Raw genomic sequence first — 20753 nt, 5'->3', positions numbered from 1 at the left:
AAAATGAATATACATTGTTTAATCTGTTAAAAATTGAACACCTATCTCACGTGCCCAATCCGCCAGTCTCTGAAACATCAAGTATGACATAGTGAGGAATTCTGGAGGCAAAGGAGGAGGAGGAGGAGGAGCAGTAAATCATAAAATCATCAACAAATCAAGAAGTTAAACAAACTCTTCACTATGTCATTTATGCTGGTTGCAGCAACAGTGAAGAGGGTGACATTTAAAAAGCTTCCTTGAAGGTCAACATTCTCTTGTATCGGGGGAATTGTCACTCTGCGAAGAAAGATTTTATTATAATTGGAAACCTTCCTTGGAAAACATAGTTGTGAAGCTGGTTGAGTACATTATTGTGAAAAGGAAAGTTGCTACTCAACACATAGCGGAGATGCTAGTCGAGTGCATTGTATTTCTACATCTACATCCATACTCCGCAAGTCACCTGACGGTGTGTGGAGGAGGGTACCTTGAGTACCTCTATTGGTTCTCCATTCTATTCCAGTCTCGCTGTTTGTGGAAAGAAGGATTGTCGGTATGCCTCTGTGTGGGCTCTAATCTCTCTGATTTTATCTTCATGGTCTCTTCTACATCTACATCTATACTCCGCAAGCCACCTTACGGTGTGTGGCGGAGGGTACTTATTGTACCACTATCTGATCCCCCCTTCCCTGTTCCATTCACGAATTGTGCGTGGGAAGAACGACTGCTTGTAAGTCTCCGTATTTGCTCTAATTTCTCGGATCTTTTCGTTGTGATCATTACGCGAGATATATGTGGGCGGTAGTAATATGTCGCCCATCTCTTCCCGGAATGTGCTCTCTCGTAATTTCGATAATAAACCTCTCCGTATTGCGTAACGCCTTTCTTGAAGTGTCCGCCACTGGAGCTTGTTCAGCATCTCCGTAACGCTCTCGCGCTGACTAAATGTCCCCATGACGAATCGCGCTGCTTTTCGCTGGATCATGTCTATCTCTTCTATTAATCCAACCTGGTAAGGGTCCCATACTGATGAGCAATACTCAAGAATCGGACGAACAAGCATTTTGTAAGCTACTTCTTTCGTCGATGAGTCACATTTTCTTAGAATTCTTCCTATGAATCTCAACCTGGCGTCTGCTTTTCCCACTATTTGTTTTATGTGATCATTCCACTTCAGATCGCTCCGGATAGTAACTCCTAAGTATTTTACGGTCGTTACCGCTTCCAATGATTTACCACCTATGGCATAATCGTACTGGAATGGATTTCTGCCCCTATGTATGCGCATTATATTACATTTATCTACGTTTAGGGAAAGCTGCCAGCTGTCGCACCATGCATTAATCCTCTGCAGGTCTTCCTGGAGTACGTACGAGTCTTCTGATGTTGCTACTTTCTTGTAGACAACCGTGTCATCTGCAAATAGCCTCACGGAGCTACCGATGTTGTCAACTAAGTCATTTATGTATATTGTAAACAATAAAGGTCCTATCACGCTTCCTTGCGGTACTCCCGAAATTACCTCTACATCTGCAGATTTTGAACCGTTAAGAATGACATGTTGTGTTCTTTCTTCTAGGAAATCCTGAATCCAATCACAAACCTGGTCCGATATTCCGTACGCTCGTATTTTTTTCACTAAACGTAAGTGCGGAACCGTATCAAATGCCTTCCTGAAGTCCAGGAATACGGCATCAATCTGCTCGCCAGTGTCTACGGCACTGTGAATTTCTTGGGCAAATAGGGCGAGCTGAGTTTCACATGATCTCTGTTTGCGGAATCCATGTTGGTTATGATGAAGGAGATTTGTATTATCTAAGAACGTCATAATACGAGAACACAAAACATGTTCCATTATTCTACAACAGATTGACGTAAGCGAAATAGGCCTATAATTATTCGCATCTGATTTATGACCCTTCTTGAAAATGGGAACGACCTGCGCTTTCTTCCAGTCGCTAGGTACTTTACGTTCTTCCAGCGATCTACGATAAATTGCTGATAGAAAGGGGGCAAGTTCTTTAGCATAATCACTGTAGAATCTTAAGGGTATCTCGTCTGGTCCGGATGCTTTTCCGCTACTAAGTGATAGCAGTTGTTTTTCAATTCCGATATCGTTTATTTCAATATTTTCCATTTTGGCGTCCGTGCGACGGCTGAAGTCAGGGACCGTGTTACGATTTTCCGCAGTGAAACAGTTTCGGAACACTGAATTCAGTATTTCTGCCTTTCTTCGGTCGTCCTCTGTTTCGGTGCCATCGTGGTCAACGAGTGACTGAATAGGGGATTTAGATCCGCTTACCGATTTTACATATGACCAAAACTTTTTAGGGTCTTGTTTAGATTGTTTGCCAATGTTTTATGTTCGAATTCGTTGAATGCTTCTCTCATTGCTCTCTTTACGCTCTTTTTCGCTTCGTTCAGCTTTTCCTTATCAGCTATGATTCGACTACTCTTAAACCTATGATGAAGCTTTCTTTGTTTCCGTAGTACCTTTCGTACATGATTGTTATACCACGGTGGATCTTTCCCCTCGCTTTGGACCTTAGTCGGTACGAACTTATCTAAGGCGTACTGGACGATGTTTCTGAATTTTTTCCATTTTTGTTCCACATCCTCTTCCTCAGAAATGAACGTTTGATGGTGGTCACTCAGATATTCTGCGATTTGTGCCCTATCACTCTTGTTAAGCAAATATATTTTCCTTCCTTTCTTGGCATTTCTTATTACACTTGTAGTCATTGATGCAACCACTGACTTATGATCACTGATACCCTCTTCTACATTCACGGAGTCGAAAAGTTCCGGTCTATTTGTTGCTATGAGGTCTAAAACGTTAGCTTCACGAGTTGGTTCTCTAACTATCTGCTCGAAGTAATTCTCGGACAAGGCAGTCAGGATAATGTCACAAGAGTCTCTGTCCCTGGCTCTAGTTCTGATTGTGTGACTATCCCATTCTATACCTGGTAGATTGAAGTCTCCCCCTATTACAATAGTATGATCACGAAACTTCTTCACGACGTTCTGCAGGTTCTCTCTGAGGCGCTCAACTACTACGGTTGCTGATGCAGGTGGTCTATAGAAGCATCCGACTATCATATCTGACCCACCTTTGATACTTAGCTTAACCCAGATTATTTCACATTCGCATTCGCTAATAACTTCACTGGATATTATTGAATTCTTTACTGCTATAAATACTCCTCCACCATTGGCGTTTATCCTATCCTTGCGGTATATATTCCATTCTGTGTCTAGGATTTCGTTACTGTTCACTTCCGGTTTTAAACAACTTTCCGTTCCTAATACTATATGCGCACTATTTCCTTCAATAAGAGATACTAATTCAGGAACCTTGCCCTGGATACTCCTGCAGTTTACCAATATTACGTTAACTTTTCCTGTTTTTGGTCTCTGAGGACGGACGTTCTTTATCAACGATGATAATGTCCTCTCTGGTAAGCCGTCAGGTATTTTATCGTTTCGCCCAAGGGGGGGTCCCTCTAACCTAAAAAAACCCCGTGTGCACGCCACACGTACTCTGCTACCCTAGTAGCTGCTTCCGGTGTGTACGCGAGATATGCGTAGGAGAGAGCAATATACTGCTTGACTCCTCGGTGAAGGTATGTTCTCGAAACTTCAACAAAAGCCCGTACCGAGCTACTGAGCGTCTCTCCTGCAGAGTCTTCCACTGGAGTTTATCTATCATCTCCGTAACGCTTTCACGATTACTAAATGATCCTGTAACAAAGCGCGCTGCTCTCCATTGGATTTTCTCTCTCTCTTCTATCAACCCTATCTGGTACGGATCCCACACTGCTGAGCAATATTCAAGTAGTGGGCGAACAAGTGTACTGTAACCTACTTTCTTTGTTTTTGGATTGCATTTCCTTAGGATTCTTCCAATGAATCTCAGTCTGGCATCTGCTTTACTGACGATCAACTTTATATGATCATTTCATTTTAAATCACTCCTAATGCGTACTCCCAGATAATTTATGGAATTAACTGCTTCCAGTTGCTGACCTGCTATATTGTAGCTAAATGATAAGGGATTAGCTAAATGATAAGGGATAATCTAAATGATGTAAAATGTTTTTTTTCAATAGCAAAGGTGCTGTATGCACAGGAAAGGTTTCTGTACAACTCCTGTAGGTTCAAGTTATCTAGAGTAGAACAATACGTCCTATCAGCAAACATGGTAATTTCTCAGCACCAACTGCCTGCTTCCACGCACTGCTAAAGATGAAGCTGCTATCTTATCTAAAGTAATAGGGTATTTGAATGTTTTCTGGAAATGGTCTTAAATGATATAATTATATCATTTTATGCTCCTAACATATTATTTTCCACTTCAATTTCACTATTCTTTTATGAAAACAGAAATAAAATACAAATAATTTGAACGCCCACTAATATGCTCCATTCGAGTCATGTGATGCCTGTGACATCACTGGCTCTGCTGGCACTGCTCCTACTGTCATAATGCTAATTCACATGGCGTCTTGTTTTGGAATTTATGTTTCAGAAAATGGGTTACAAATGGTGTGTGGTACCATACTGCACAAATACATCTACAAAAAATACTGAAAAGTTGTTTTTGAGTGCCGACACACAAGTTCACTAACTTAATTAAAAATATGTGGCACTGTGTAGTTAACATTAACTTATCTCCGAGATAAGGTCTCCCACTGTTGTAATGAGGAATCTTGTCATTCAACGAAATTTAACTCCCAATAAAAATTGTCATTTTACCTAACTACACCTCAATTAATTCGTAGCTTTGTTGTTAGAGCAGTAATCTGTCAAATTTTATAATATGATGTCCATAGATTGCTGGTCCTAAACTAACTCTAAAGAACATTTTAGCTTATTTGGAATCGATTCAATGGTCTTGTCATGTGAAAACCAAATCACAACAACAGAACTTGACCACACCAATCATAAACAGAATATTATTGTTTTTCTTACTGTTTACATGTGCTTACATTTACAATCATTGTCCACACGTCATGTTCAAAAAGATATTTTCTAGTTAATGTGATGACACACTTTTTACTTTATTACAAACTATGTTTTTATCTTTGTACTGTCTAGCTACGATCCTTATTGTCTAAAGTTCCGCAGTTACATCATCTTACATAAAGATGAAGTAAGTCTGCTTCACACACTAACATTAGTTTACACTCACAAACATCACAGACCTTATGTTTGTGTCACCAGCATGCTTACCCACTTTATATCTATTATATGTATAATCTTATTGTCCTACACTTCACTGTACTGTGAACATAAGGTTATGTCTTCACTATTCACTACTAGCAATGCTTTCCAAGAAAGTTAATTGTTCATTTGCAATGTAAGCACATTTATCCTCTGTTGTCCATTTCTCAGGCGGACTAACTTTATCTTCCTACACCTCATTGCACTGTTAATTGTTTGGTCACAAAGTAAATGCGTTTACCCTCTGTTGTCCATTTCTCAGACAGACTAATGTGAAGCTGTACATAATACATCTCACAATCGAAACAATTCCTACAATCAGTTCTTCCTAACACTATTTTCGAATTATGTGTAAAACTTTTAAAAATATATGACCCTTCCAGGATTCGAACATGGGACCTCTTTCACTGCAATTGTATGGGCTATTCGTTACACCATGGAATGCCTGATGGATGCCACGTCTCTGCTGAGTGCCTTCTACACAGGAAATCAGCACTAACTTTTACCAAGTCCAATTTTGTTGTGCTTTGGGTTGTAGCTCAAGACTGATGATCTACAATATAGTTATAATATAGGAGCCTATTTGCAAAAGTTCTACAGTTCCTTCGTTTTGAGCAAGTTTAATGATGTTGCAAAAAAAAAAGAAAGAAAGAAAGAAAGAAAGAAAGAAAGAAAGAAAGCAAGCCTATCGTTGCACATATTCCCACTCTGAATGGGTGGAGCATAAATGCATCAACCTTCGCAAGACTTCAACTATTAGCACTCACAAAATTCATTTCTATTATTAATTAAAAGTTGTAATTGCATTTTTAATCACTAAATAGCTACAAGCTTTGCAGTAAAAGTATGTCAAAACCTCATAACTTCGGATAACACTCCTATAACACAAGTATAGCTTCATCTTACTCCTAGCCTGTGATGTCACCAGAGCATCAGCCAGTAACACAGCGTTTTTGATCACGTGACCTAGTCTTGATGCTTAATTACTTTTAAGCTTTAATTACATAAAAGTAACAGATATTTTGCCAGAATATTGTCTGTAAATGCTATTTAAATGTTATAATCAGTCAAAATAATAACTATCTAAACCATCTTTTTAATGTAGGAAAATAGCCTATAGTTGTACAATCCAATTTCAAAAGGTTCCTCAATGACAAAATCCTAGTAAGTCAATGCAAAGGACAAGTTTTTGCCTCAAGTAAAATTATCTGTGTGGGGTAGCCAAGCGGACTGAGACATCTTGTCATTTGTTCCATCACACTGATCATATCCAAAATGCACAACTCTTAGTGTTCATGCTGTAGGAGCAGAATTTATACCTGTATTACTGGGCAATTTGGTTCTTCATTAATATTTTGATCTGGAAGATGGATGACAATGCACTATACCTTGTTAGTTGACACTAGTTATGAAATCTGTTTATTTTACCAATTTATTGCAGAGACTAGCTGTTTACTGGACTGTTGTAGCCATATTATCCAATTTCTGGGTTTCATGGAGACATAATTTGGTGTGTCCCCCCCACACACACATACACAAGAACGCATTCTTCTTTCTTACCTGGCACCCTTAAGGTGACTGGAATATCTAACTGGGCAACTGGTATGTCAAGCAGTTCATCAGTCTTCTTACCAATGCTTGATTTTCTAGGCTTGAGGTAGTGAGGATTATTTTCTTGTTCCAATTTTCGTGCCCTTCGTGACTAGAACATATAATGAAGAAAATCTTAGTATTTTACTGTAACAATGAGGTTTTTTATTTTGTTAAACAATTTCTGACATAAATTAAAGGCTCATCCCATAATTGGAAAATTATGCTCAATTAAATAACAAAGAGTCAAAATAAGGGTAAGCCAGGAAGTAATGATCTACTATATGTTTCTGTTGCACAGGTTCATATCAAGCTTCTATTAAAAGTAACAACTCCCCGAACAGTGGAGACACAGGGTCATTGAAATGCACATAAACAAGACAGAGAACATTGTTAGCTTTCAGACTAATCTTTACTCTCTTTCACACACACACACACACACACACACACACACACACACACACACACACTTGCATGGCTACATTATGCCAGCTGACTACATTGTGCTGACACTGCAATTCTGCAGTTCGACTGGAGTGACAGGTTGTGTCAGGTGGAAAGGGTGAGGGGAGAAAATTGGCAAGAGGAGACAAAGGAGAGTCAGGGAAAGGTGGAAGGTGACTGGGTGGGAGAGGTATTGGTAGCATGGGATAGTAATGATGGAGAAGAAGCAGAAGGTGTGGGGGGGGGGGGGGGGGGCAAGAATGTGGCACCAGCACTGGTGAATTTGTTATGGCCACATGCAGGAGTAGTAGTATGCAGTATACAGCAACATGGAGGAGCGGTTTGGAAGGGGGAGATAGAAATGAGGAAAGGGAGAGTGCAAGAGAAGAGGGTGTGGCTCCAGGATGAGTGAAGTTAAGCTCCTGGAGCATGGGTGGAGGTGAGTGTGGGGCAGACAGCTAACAGAGATTGCAGCCAGGAGGATTACTGGATTTAAGGAAAAAAGTATTTGTCAGAAAGATGTGCAAGTGACTCAGTACCTCTACTATTCACTGAATTGTTACCTTTACTCCTTAATTATTTATGACATCATATTTACAATGAAATAATGTATAAACTTCCTCTGAATGAACTTTGGTCTGTAGGTAATTTGACCACGACTGGTCACAGAGTACAAGTAAAAAGCAACTTTGTTTCAAGATCAGTTTTTGGTACTTAATAACAGTAGCTTCATATACATTAGGTATCAAATTATGAAGTGGTTTCTTTGACAGTGTTGTGAGAGTTCCAGTGAAAATAAATTACTGTTCTGCATTACATAATAGTTTAAATTGAACTGTGTGACAAAAGTCCTGCTGACTGAGGTCAGAGTTGTTACAAAATTTTCAAATGGTCGGAAGTTGAAACCTGAAGAAATGTACCATCAAAAAAGGAAGAGTATAAATGATGCAGTAATGAATGAAAGAAATGTCAGCTCATGTGAAATGATCACAATGTACAAACAAATTTGCATGATTAAACTCTATACAAACGTCTTAACTTACGATAGATGATTTTTAAAAAATCAAGTGAAGACTACTGATGCACAAGATATTCTTAGATGAGCTACACATATCTTTCCTGAATTTTTCTCTTTCTTTGGTTGGTGAAACTGTGTCTAAACATCTCAGGTATAGCAAAATTAGTGCACCAGTGGTTTCCTGGCAAATGAGTGAACTATATAAAGCTCACAGAATGGATGGAGTACTGATATTTCTGATGTAGAACTACACTGATGAAAATGCCTTTCTTGTCCGAATTGTTATTGGTGATGAGACATCAGTGTCCCATTTCACCCCACTGAGTAAATATAAATCACTGTCGTGGCAACACACACACACACACACACACACACACACACACACACACACACTAAATGTGTTCGCTTTATGCTTTCCATGCTGAAAGGACTAAGATCAGTAGATTGATATTGTGACACCTGAAAAAATAACAGTGAGCAGTCCACAATCTTTGGCATGGATTGTTTTCTTGTATTATTGGGCTTCTTAGTGTCAATGCCTGGTGTCACACTGCTGATGCAACAAAGGAGTTGTTACATGAATTTGAATGAAAAATTTATCACCCATCTTACAGTCTGGATATTTCTTCTTGTGATTTTTATCTCTTCATAAAGCTCAAAGAGCTTCTGAGTGGGAAATGGTTTGGCAGTGATGCTAAAGTGAAGAATACATTGAAAATTTGGTTTAATCTACTGGCAGTAGCCAACTACCATGTGGCTGAAACTTGTGGGCAATTAGCACAAATACTTAAAATAATGGAGTAGATTATGCAGATAAATAAAGCAAGTTTCAGTTTTGTGACATGCTTTTTGTTAATATAATATATATGTTTTGAAATTATTGAAATCAAATGTTCATTACTTCCTGGATTACCTTTGTACTTTGAGTAATGTATATAGACTGGAAACAAAAGTTGTGTGAACATTTACAATACCTCTAACATCTGCATGTGATTCATAAAGTGCAGGAAAGAGGGGCAAGGGTACGAAGGATGTGATAAATGGAAATAAACTGATTGAGAAGATGGTGATGTTAGATAACAGGAAGAGTAAAGGAATTGATGGGGAACTGAACTGGCTGACTCAAAGTTAAAGTTAATGCTTTAACAAGGAACACTACCCAACCATTTTCATTTAATCTGTAGTCTGTCATTACACTTGTCATTCAGAGGTTTTTTTTTCTAGAACCCATGGATTTTCTGCTCTTCGGCTTGTTTCAATACATAAATAGAATCAACAATCATCTGGACCCCTAGTGAATCTCAACTGCAAAATTTTTTAGAAGATTGTACTTAATTTTTTGAGATAAAAATTACTTTAGTGTTTCTTGAAACGCCGCACTTCCATAGAGGTTGAATCCACTAACAACAGCCACTCATGTCTAAGAAACATTTATGGCCTCATAAGACAGCAAATAGATTCTTTCCAGTTGTTATGTCTTTCTTCTGCATTTTTTTCAAATTCTGTGATAGCTTCAAAATGTTATTTTTATAGTGCATGTGCAAAAGACCTAAAATTCCGAATATTGGCCCACGGTTTAACCAGCTTAACTTTATCATCAATTACACTCCTTTGGTTATCAGGAGTTAATGAGCTAACATGTTTGCCTAAAAATGATGCTAATTACAAAACATGAGTAATTTTAGATTTCGTCAACATTATTAATTTGTAAACACACGTCTGATTACTGACTTCCTGATACTGTAGATCGAAAAGATTTATAAATAAGAGAAGTATCCCTACAGCCAATGACAAAAATATGTTGGCTAATTTTAGTTTTAATTATTCTCAACTTACAAAAGAACCTTGTTGGAAGGCATTTAAAGCCGGTCTGTGGTGAGTCAGAAAGGAACACGACTTTCAATGTACCAAGGCCTATGTCCACAGATATGGGGAAATGTACTGCAGATGATGTAGTATAATTTATTATAAGTCAGAAAATTTACCTGGCTATATCTAAATTTCAGGTCTGAGAGTTCACTTCATGAATAAGTGATTGTTTTCAATGAGTGTGAACTTTTAACTTATTTCATGAACTGTGTCAATCTTCCATAATGATCATGAGCAACTGTGACAATAGGGTCAGACTGTGAACTGTGTTGTTTCCAACACTTATTTACTATGCACATCAGATTTGTATTGATGTGACTGTTGGACTTCAAGGACAGTGTTTTCTGAACTTTATTCAGCGCCTATGTTAATTATATATATATTTGCCACACGTGAACTTTTGTGAATAGTTTCGCAGTGTTAGGTTACTGCACTCAATCTAATACATCATTGGACATCTATCTTTGTAGTACGTGGCTATTTGGTTAACTGAACTAGAATTATAGCTCACTATTAGCAGTAAATTGGCACCACCACCACCACCACCACCACCACCACCACCACCAACTTTTTAGCCAGTTTTGATGGAAGTGCAGCTACCATGGACATACTTGTACAGGTAACGGCTACAATGCAGCCTGAACTCTTACACTTCACGTGAAACACATCTGTTAAGAGTTCAATCTGTCTGTATTCAACTGCCACGACTGCCCCACCAGGCAGATTCACAAGTAATTTTGCCCACTCCACTCTTAATATGACTGACTCATCTTGGAAACAACAAGGGATTTATATCTTGCCAGACAATATTACCCAAGTATGGGAGCACTGGGTAATACCTCAGGCAGAGCTAAGATTTTTCTAAGGTTATTCTCAAAAATGAGGGCCATATTACCCACCATTCTAACCAAATCATACAGAGTAACTTACCGTCAAACTAACCTCTGTAACCTCTTTGTACGTAATATGTCTCTCCTGAACTCTTTTCTGAGACATATTATACCTATACCAACAACATTTCTACAACAAAATGTGTGCTAAGTACTTTCTTACCTAATCAAGCCCCATCACTGGGCAGGAAGATTTCATTAAAAGTGCACTAATTTGTGAGCTGGGCCATTTTATATACTAATTACTACACTACCACTTTATCAACCCCAGCTGTCAGTCTCACGGAGAACGACTAAAAATTAATAACTTTTTAAATCGTTGTTTATGTTCTTGTTACAATTTTACTTTCTGTATCCAGTTGTTCTATCCTGCTACATAAACTGACGAGCCAAAATATTTTGATCACCGCCTCACCAGTATGCAGGTCCATCTTTGGAACACTGTGCAGCACCAATTCTGCATTCCATGGATTCAACAAATCCTTAATAGGTTTTAGGAGGTATGTGGCATCAGATATCACTGCACAGGTCACGCAATTCCTGTAAATTTTGGACAATTGGTTTGTGAGCACAGAGCTGGTGTCTAATAGTGTACCATATATGTTCTATTGTGTTCAGATCAGGCAAATTTGATGGTCAAGGCATCAATGTGACATCACTATCATACTTCTCTAACAACTGCAGCACAATTCAGGCCTTTTGGCACGGGCGTAACATGCTGGAAGATGCCTTGACCACTGTGGGGACATCAAGCATGAAGAGATTAGGCAGTACACAATAATTTTCCCATATCCCACAGCTGTCGTGGTGCCTGCTGTAACTATCACACGTTCCACGGAAGCTCAGCTGAATGTCATTAATAGCTCACTACTGCCCCTACCAGACTGCATCTGTGGTGCAGTCCATGTTTCAGGCATGTGTTTGTGTGGATAATGACATATCCAGACACAAATGTCAGCCTGGTGTAACAGGAAATGTGACTCATCCGACCCAGGTACACAGTGCAATCACAGTGCTCTCATACCCACTGAAACTGTAATTGATGTCATTGGGTAAACATAGGAATAAGTAGAAGTCATCTGCTGTGCAGCTCTATCTTCAACAATGTACGCTGAATGGTATCCTCCAAAACGCTCGAGCCTACACCAGCATCGTAATCTGTCACCCCATCTGCAACAGGTTGCCACCTATCCTGCTTTACAAAGAGGGCAAGCCTGAAACCTCTGCAGTCCATGATGAAGCATGGACATCCAACTCCTTGTTGCCTACTCATGGTTTCACCATCCTTCAACCACTTTCCACAGATGCCTATATCAGTAGCACGCAAACAGTTAACCAGCTTTGCATTTTCAGAGATGCTCGTTACTAGGCAGCAGACCATAAGAACATGCCCTTTGTCAAAGTCAGTTATGCCACTTAAGTTCCCCAATTCTTGACCTTTATCATCAGTAGAGTGATACCCCATTCATCTCTGCTCTACTTACATACTTTCCTAAATGATTCATGTGTCCACACCACCACCAGGCAGCATTCAGTATCACGCAGCAGGGAGGGGTGTGGGGTGGGGAGGGGTCAGCGGTCATAAGGTTTATACCAGCTCAGTATTCTATGGCCAACGGATAAGGAGGTGCGAGAGAAAGGTCACGTGTTCACCTGTCACGTCAGTCTGGGCAAAGATGATTGTGACTGTCGTTCTCTTGCTCGAGAGCAGATGGCTTATTCTGGTTGCCTCTGTTCTCTACTATTTCATCTTCACATAAAACCTCTGTTACCCATGAGATGGGCATTTCACATAATTATGCCTTTCTTGGAGGGTCCCAATGTAGCCCATACTCTTCAATAAAGACAGACTTCTTTTGACTGTGTTTATACATCTCAATCACTTCTGACACAATCATCTATTCCATCGTACTCACATTTCACTCGGTGTCCTCTACACACTGATCAACTTTTATAATTGGTAAAGTGAAAAGTGACGTGTAAACATGGATGTATGGACCCAGTTTTTACAGACACCAAAAAATATTCAGTCAAAAACATCTCTGCAACTATATATTTTGTGCACACACTGCCAGTAAACAAGCAGAATTTCCTCTACAATAAGTGCATGGGTTAAATCATTCACCTACGCTCAAGCTATGCTATCTTTGTTTTTATTTATCTTCCTACCACCTCTCTTCATTGTTGCTACGTACTGCCCATTTTTCACTTCTTCCCTCTTCTAAATTCTGCAGCTAATAATTTTTTACATCCGTTTCCTTCTGCTCGTGCTAGTATTTCCACTCGTGGCTGATTCTATTACTGTTCACTTTAGTATAACCTACCACATACCCCTAGCCTTTCATTTTTGATCTCATACTTACTGTAGTTCTCTCTGCCATTCACCAGTTTTTGAAACCTTTCTCTCATGGTGGCACATCACAGTCATTTGCCTCTTCTCCTGTTCCTCTGTACACTCCTTATTCTTGCCTAATCCTTGAACTATACAGTTTCCTCCAACATTTCCTGTCTTTCAGTATACAAAGAATCCTTGTTCTGAAATCTGGTGTTCCCAAAACTTTTACATTGCCATCAGTCTGCTGACATTTGGTATGTACTTTTTTGCCTTTTTATTTGATTTAAAAATATTTGTATAGTATACCACTGTTCACCATTTTCTAATTATCTTGGACAGAAGTACTACATTTTGTAGCTGTGTCAATTTGCCAGTTTTACTTTACTGTTTGAGCTGCTAATTTCAGAAATAATATGTATGCAGGAATGATGATTACATGTATCAACTGTTTATTACTGGTAAATAAAATTGTAAAGATGGTTTTCAATCAAATTATCAATAACTTTTCCTCTGCAGAATTAAATGAGAGCAATGTGAAATACTTTCAATTTTGCACAGAGTTGTAATGTTAAAGGACCAATTTACAAAGATATTTTAAATATGTTAAATTCATAGAAACTGAACAGAAATATAAATACCTTTTGCAGTTCTTCTTCTGTCGGTTCTTTCTGAGGGCGAATGACTTTTGTATAACTTTCTGATAAATTATCAGACTTAACAAAGATATCAGTAACTTTTACAAAACCTTCATCATTTTCGTCGTCACCACTTCCCGATGATTCTGATGGTGGATCATTGATCCAAGCATCTAGGTCAAGTCTGTAATGAGAAGCAATGAACTGTGCAAAATTGCAATTTGAATAGCTGGATGTGATACAAGATTTCAACAGTGTGCAACAGAAGGCAGACACAATACATTGAGAAATGAAATTAATCTTATGCAGCAATTACTGTTTTCCCTCAACTGCAACAACAGAATTCATTACAGTGCCTTCTATAAATTTCTACTTAAAATGCATAGTGGAAGATGAAAAATGAAAATCTCTGCGAACAAGGCAGGAAAACAAAATTTTCCTGGCATGTCGAGGAAAAGCAGTAATGGCAGTGATGTAAAGTGTCATTCTGATGACATAGTACAAACCATATATTGAATATCACACTGGTATTTGACATAGTGAAAGTATTGTATGGTGTTTTGGGCATTTAACTGGGCTTGTTAACATTGTAGGCACGCCAGGGTGACACTGGCGATATAATGTGTGCAGTTGAGTAAGCTGTGAGCCTGCTGCAGGATAGACGGTTCTTCCACCCTACCTTGGTAGCAGTGACATTCATACACAATTGCTGTGTTGACCAGTAGAAGGCTACTATTAAAATACACTGCCCAGTAACATAAATATAACTGCCTGTCAAACGCTCGAGCCTCTTGCAGCGTGGACCACTGTGAGACTTGCAAAAAAAAGAGAGAAGGTACAGACAGGGATGTGGAGCCATGCAGGCTATAGTGCTGCGGGCAGCTGTGCTAGGTTTCTTGGTTGAAGATTCCCACAGATTCTTGACTGAGTTGAAATCCAGGGAGTCTGGTAGCCAGGCAAGTAAAGTGAACTAATCCTGGTGTTCTTTGAACCACGCACATACATAGCAAGCTGGTTGATACATTGCATTGACATGCCAGGAGATGGTATCATGCTGAGAAAAAAACAAACTACATATAGGCCGGACATGGTTCCCAAGCATAAATGCATACTTGTGTTGATCTGTTGTGCCTTCCAGAATGATGAGATCACCCAGGGAATGCCACGAAAACATTTCCTAGCCCATAACACCATGTCCGGCCTTGACCATTCCAACCATTGTTGCAGGGCTGTACACATCAAAGGCCATCTGTCCGATGGAGCATAAAACACGATTCATCTGGAAAGGCCACATGTTGCTATTAAGTGGATGACCAGTTGCAGTACTGGAGTGCAAATGCCAGCCTTCGTTGCTGATGAACAGCAGTCAGCATGGGTGCACGAACTAGGCACCTGCTATGGAGGCCCATACATAGCAACATTTGATAAACAGTTGTTGATGAGCTCAGATGGATAGAGCGTATGCCATGTAAGCAGGAGATCCCGGGTTCGAGTCCCGGTCGTAGCACACATTTTCAACGTGTCCCCTATGAAGTATATCAACGCCTCTTTGCAGCTAGGGTGTCCATTTAATCATAATTTCAGTCAGTCTTGTTGTTATACAGTTCTGCATAAAGGAAAATAGACAGGGACTTCTTTTGTGTGTGTGTGTGTGTGTGTGTGTGTGTGTGTGTGTGTGGACAAAAGAGAAACTGATCACTGTCCAAAAACAGCTAGTGGTTTCATTTGCAATAGTTGACCACTGGGGCTGCAGTGGTGTTGGGCCAACTCTGGCAATAGCTGTGATACTTCTGGAATCCCATGGAAATCCTAATATTCCTGTGCTTTCCAAAGAACATTATCTGGGTAATTTGTCCTTGGCTGAGGATGAATGTCAGACAATAAAGGGTTTGAATATAACTAAGCAGAAGACAGATAAGTCTACTTGCAGCGTGCTTGTTGCCTTATGCCTTAGCAACAGATATTAGGCATCGCTTGCCTGAGCTACCATAAAGCTTGGTCTGTTGAGACTGTGGTCAATTTTCCACAAAGAAAGCATAAGCAAAGAAGATCTACTTCCACATCTGTATACACACTTAGCAAGTCACTGTATGGTGCGTGGTGGACGGTACCTTGTGCCACTACTAGCCATTTTCTTTCCTGTTCCACTTTCAAATAGAGCGAGAGTAAAACGACCATCTATGTTCCTCTATACAAGCCCTACTTTCTCTTATCTTTGTTGTCCTTACACAAAATGTACATTGGCAGCAGCAGCATTATTCTGCAGTCAGCTGCAACTGCTGGTTCTCTAAATTTTCTCAATGGTGTTCCACAAAAAGAAGATTGACTTTCCTCCAGGAATTCCCATATGAGTTCACCAAGCATCTCCGTAATAATTATGTATTGATTGAATCTACTGGTAACAAATCTAGCACCCCGCCTCTGAACTGCTTCAGTTTCTTTCCTTAATCTGAACTGGTGGGGATCCCAAATACTAAAGCAATATTGAAGTCCGGGTTGCACTAGTGTTCTACATGCAGTCTTGTTTTCAGATGACCCAAACTTTTCTAAAATTCTCTCAATAAACCAAATTCAACCATTTGCCTTCTCTACTACAAACCTTACATGCTTTTTCCATTTCATATCATTTTGCAAATTATATATTTAATCGACGTGACTATGTCAAGTAGTACATTACTAATTGGGAATCCAAACATTACTGGATTGTTTTCCCTACTCATCCGCACTTACTTACATTTTTCATTTAGAGCTAGCTGCTATTCAGCACATATGTGCTCATTCCATCTCCTATCACTTTGCAACATTATGCCTAGATATTTAATCACATGACTATGTGTGACAAGCAGCAAACAACCAATACTGAATTTGAACATTACAGAATTGCTTTTGCTGCTAATCTACATACATGTACCTTCTTCCTCATTTAGAGCAAGCTGCCATTCATCACACCAAATAGAAATACTATCCAAGGCACCTTATATCCCCTTACAGTCACTCAATGATGACAGTTTCCTGTAAACTACATTGCCATCAACAAACAGCTGCAGATTGCCGTTCATCCTATCCATCAGACTGTTTACGTATACAGATATCAAGAGCAGTCCTATCACAGTTCTCTGGGGCATTTCTCGATATAACCAAGTCTCTGGCAAACACTCACCCTCTAGGGCCTACTAAAGAAGTCTTCAAGTCACTTACATATATGGCAACCTATTCCGAATGCTCAGATCTTTGTTAACAATGTGGAGTGGGGCAGTGTGCCAAACCAAACTCTTTTCGGGAGTCTAGGAATATGGAATCTACCTGTTGCCCTTCAAGCACGGTTCACAGGATATTGCACATGGAAAGGAGAAGCAGAATTCTGCATGAGTGATGCTTTCTAAATCCATGCCCATTTATGTCTCAAGGACATTTATTATTTTTTTAACTTGGAACATGCTCAATAAGACTGCAGCCAACCAATATTAAGCACACTGGTCTCTAATTTTGCAGGTCTGTTCATTTACCCTTCTTATATACAAAAGTCACCTGCATTTTATTCCAGTCACTTGAGACTTCGTATTGGGCGAGAAATTTGTGATAAATGCAGGCTAAGTAAGGGGCCAATGCTGAAGAGTACTCTGCAAAATTGAAATGGGATTCCATTCGGACTTGGCAAACTATTTGTTTTAAGTAAGTCTGCACACTTTTGTGGCCGTTGTCACTGAAGTTAAAATCTTCTGGGTTATTAGGCTGTGTCACGTTTCTTCTAAAATGTTCGACGTTTCGACCCCTCTGCTGGGATCTTCCTCAGGATCTTTTGGTGTCCACTACTGCTAGAACTCTTTCACTTGCTTCTCAGCTCGAGAGGTGCTTATTTCTACATCATCCATACTGAAGTTTGTGCGATGGTCAGACAATGGTATGTCTGTACAATTCTGCTGGATGCATGAATTTTTAAACATGAAATTTAAAACTTCAGCATTTCTTGACTGTATAGAAGCCTTCCACCGATTTACTGATTTTGCACAGGACCAGAATTTTCTCAGGTTCCAGACAAGCTCTTTCGCTAAGCTATGATGGTGGTTGCATGGTATGCTTTGGTATTTATCTTTTTATAGATGCACGTGTTTATGATCTGTTGGCATTTCCGCGTCTTTTCTGAATTGAGAGTGCAACAATCTCTGCTTCCTCACTATTTTTTAAATTTTCTTATTAAATTATAGTGGCTCTTTTTCATCATTAACCCACTTATTCAGTACCTACTTCTCTAGAATTTAATTTACAAGCAATTTAAACATTGTACAGAATTCCTTTATGATCATCATATTGGAACTAAATTGTGTCTGTTCATCGTCTAAGTAGGGTGCTAACAACTGCTTATCTGCTCGTTACAATATAAAAACTCCTCTTGCCATATTGATAGCTTTATTAACTTCAGTAACCATCATCACTATGATGACATCATGAACACTAATCCCACTCTCTACACTATCTTCACTTCCTCCAGTCACAGGTATGAATTTAGGATGGTGTCAGAACACAAGCAAAAGCCATCACTGGTGCCATCATAAGCAACAACTTAGAGATGACTGCACCCTGTGCCCTCAATAGCCACAAGCAGGATCTCCTTCGCATCGCAGATGAGGCTTTGATGCTACTTCTCTGAGGGGGCCATATAACACACCTAACATTGGAGCTCCTAGTTATTAGCAAATCCCTCCCCAAATGTGCTAGCTTGGTCTCTGGTGAAGGATCAGCCACTTGTGGACTCAAAGGGTGTACATGCAAGACCTAACAGGTGGCCCCCACCCTTATTCTTTGCCTTGAGTGACAGGAATGCGGCATAGCCAGTGCCCACACAGCGTATCATTTACCATAATGATTGTCAAAATCACTTGAAAATACTGCCACCTCACACTTCTTTACAGGTCTAATGATGCCACTGGCATTGGAATCATCATAAAAACTATAAAAACATTCATTCACACAATCATCCAGATATTCATTCTCACTAGGAACATCTGAATAATCGTTGTCATAAACCCTGGAAGTATTTCAGATTCATTCATTTGCTTCTATTTTCTTAATAGGGACATCTCTAACAGCAGGTGGGACTTCCAAGACGCAAACAGTAACTATTTGGAATAACAAAATACAATCAATATGCTAAATAAGCAAAAAGGACACGAATGCAAATAACTTTGATACATCGACTACTGGTGTAAACACCTAAATAGACAAAGTAGTTAACATATATAGCAACAGATGACATCTCAGACAGTGTTTAGAAAACAAGAGTTATCTCGCGATTCATTCATAACAGATGGTGTGTGAAATATAAGTAAACTCGGGTTCCATCTGAAATGTGTTAATGTAACTTCAACAGTACTCTAGGGGTGTGTTATAAGGCATTACCATTCATGATGTACAGGATGTTTATAATGAAAGTCCATATGTGCGCGCATCTGAAAAATCCTTTCTTAAGGAGTTACATAGGCTTATCACTAATGTTCCATGTGCTATATTTAACAACATACATTTTCAAAAATTTCTTGAAATGACGTCGTCCTGCTTTAATGTGTGCTCCGAGCCTGTGTCCAACGCTTTGATCTACTTTACTGAAAATTCCTGGAGTGTGTTGTATTTGGTCAAATCCATTATGGATATTCTCCCTCACAAAATCAATATTAACTGCAGGAGTTGAATATATCGAGGATATTAAATGACCCAACAAGTAAAAATCCACTGGATTCAAATCTAGTGATTGGGCAGTCCCTGAAATGAATTACCTTGATCAATGCATTGATTCAGAAATTGGTTAACTGAGATACAGACATGTTCGAGAGTAAAGTGCAGGGGCTCATAATTGTGGATAGACCACATCTTTTGGCTGATGCCTAAAATTACACTATCAAATAAAGGCAGCATCTCATTTCTGAGAAACCAGAAGAAAGTTTGCCCTGTAATATGTTGTGAGAAGAAATAGGTACCATTGAAATAACTACACACATTGGTGCTGAACAAAAGACAATCACATAAACGAAATACAAATGCCAAGAACAGCTACAAAGAAGAATGTGTAAAATGCAAGTCTGGCGTGTGTGGCACAATTAGAGGTCACTATATGGAATTCATTTTGAAAATCACTAATGAAGTATTTTCTTCGGACGCCTGTTCATCAGGACTTTTCCAAAAGTTCTGATGTCAGGAACACATCCCTACATTTATGGACACCAATTTATAAACAATTTGTATATACAGGGTGATTATAATTAAAGTTAAACTTCCAAAACACTGTAGAAATAACACCACTGGTCAGAATGATGTCAAATTGCAACGAAATATTATCAGAGAAGGGGGAAAACGTATGGCAGAAGGGGAGGGGAAAAAAAAGTGTGAAAATTGATCTACAGACAGTGCTGTATGTGTCAGAAAACGTAAATGAAAACACTGATCATGTGCACGACCCATTTAAGCTGGTATAAACACGCCGGGTACACTGCTTTTCCTCCTTTTGCGTCTGCGAATTTTGCCATGACTGTCTCAATACAGGATCGTGCTCTGCTTGTAAAGCTGTATTACAAGAATGAAGACCGTGCACACGTCGCTCTGCAGAAGTTCCGGACACTGAAGGGTTGAAAAAAGGCATTGGTCAGATGACTGTTGTGCGTTTGGAGAAAATGATCCGGAAATTCGGAAAGATGGGTTCTTTTGGTGTGTAACCTGGTAGAGGAAGGAAATGAACTGAATTGACGTCAGTGGAAGCAGTGGCCACAGCAATGCAG

The 20753-nt window shown here is 39.3% G+C and overlaps 1 protein-coding gene across 3 annotated transcripts in view; it reads right to left on the bottom strand.

Moving 5' to 3' along the window:
* Window positions 1-20753, bottom strand: part of LOC126183502 (AP-3 complex subunit delta-1) — a 258274-nt gene that overhangs the window by 59096 nt on the left and 178425 nt on the right. For all 3 annotated transcript variants that reach the window (XM_049925545.1, XM_049925544.1, XM_049925546.1), the window contains 2 exons: window positions 13990-14170; window positions 6766-6907 (listed from right to left, as the gene is read on the bottom strand). In XM_049925545.1, the coding sequence (XP_049781502.1) occupies window positions 6766-6907; window positions 13990-14170 (323 nt within the window). The remainder of the gene's footprint in view (window positions 1-6765; window positions 6908-13989; window positions 14171-20753) is intronic.

Source organism: Schistocerca cancellata, chromosome 4 (genome assembly GCF_023864275.1).
Source record: "Schistocerca cancellata isolate TAMUIC-IGC-003103 chromosome 4, iqSchCanc2.1, whole genome shotgun sequence".
Taxonomy (NCBI): domain Eukaryota; kingdom Metazoa; phylum Arthropoda; class Insecta; order Orthoptera; family Acrididae; genus Schistocerca; species Schistocerca cancellata.
Note: the sequence above shows the minus strand (reverse complement) of the source record. Positions and strands in the feature narration are given on the sequence as shown.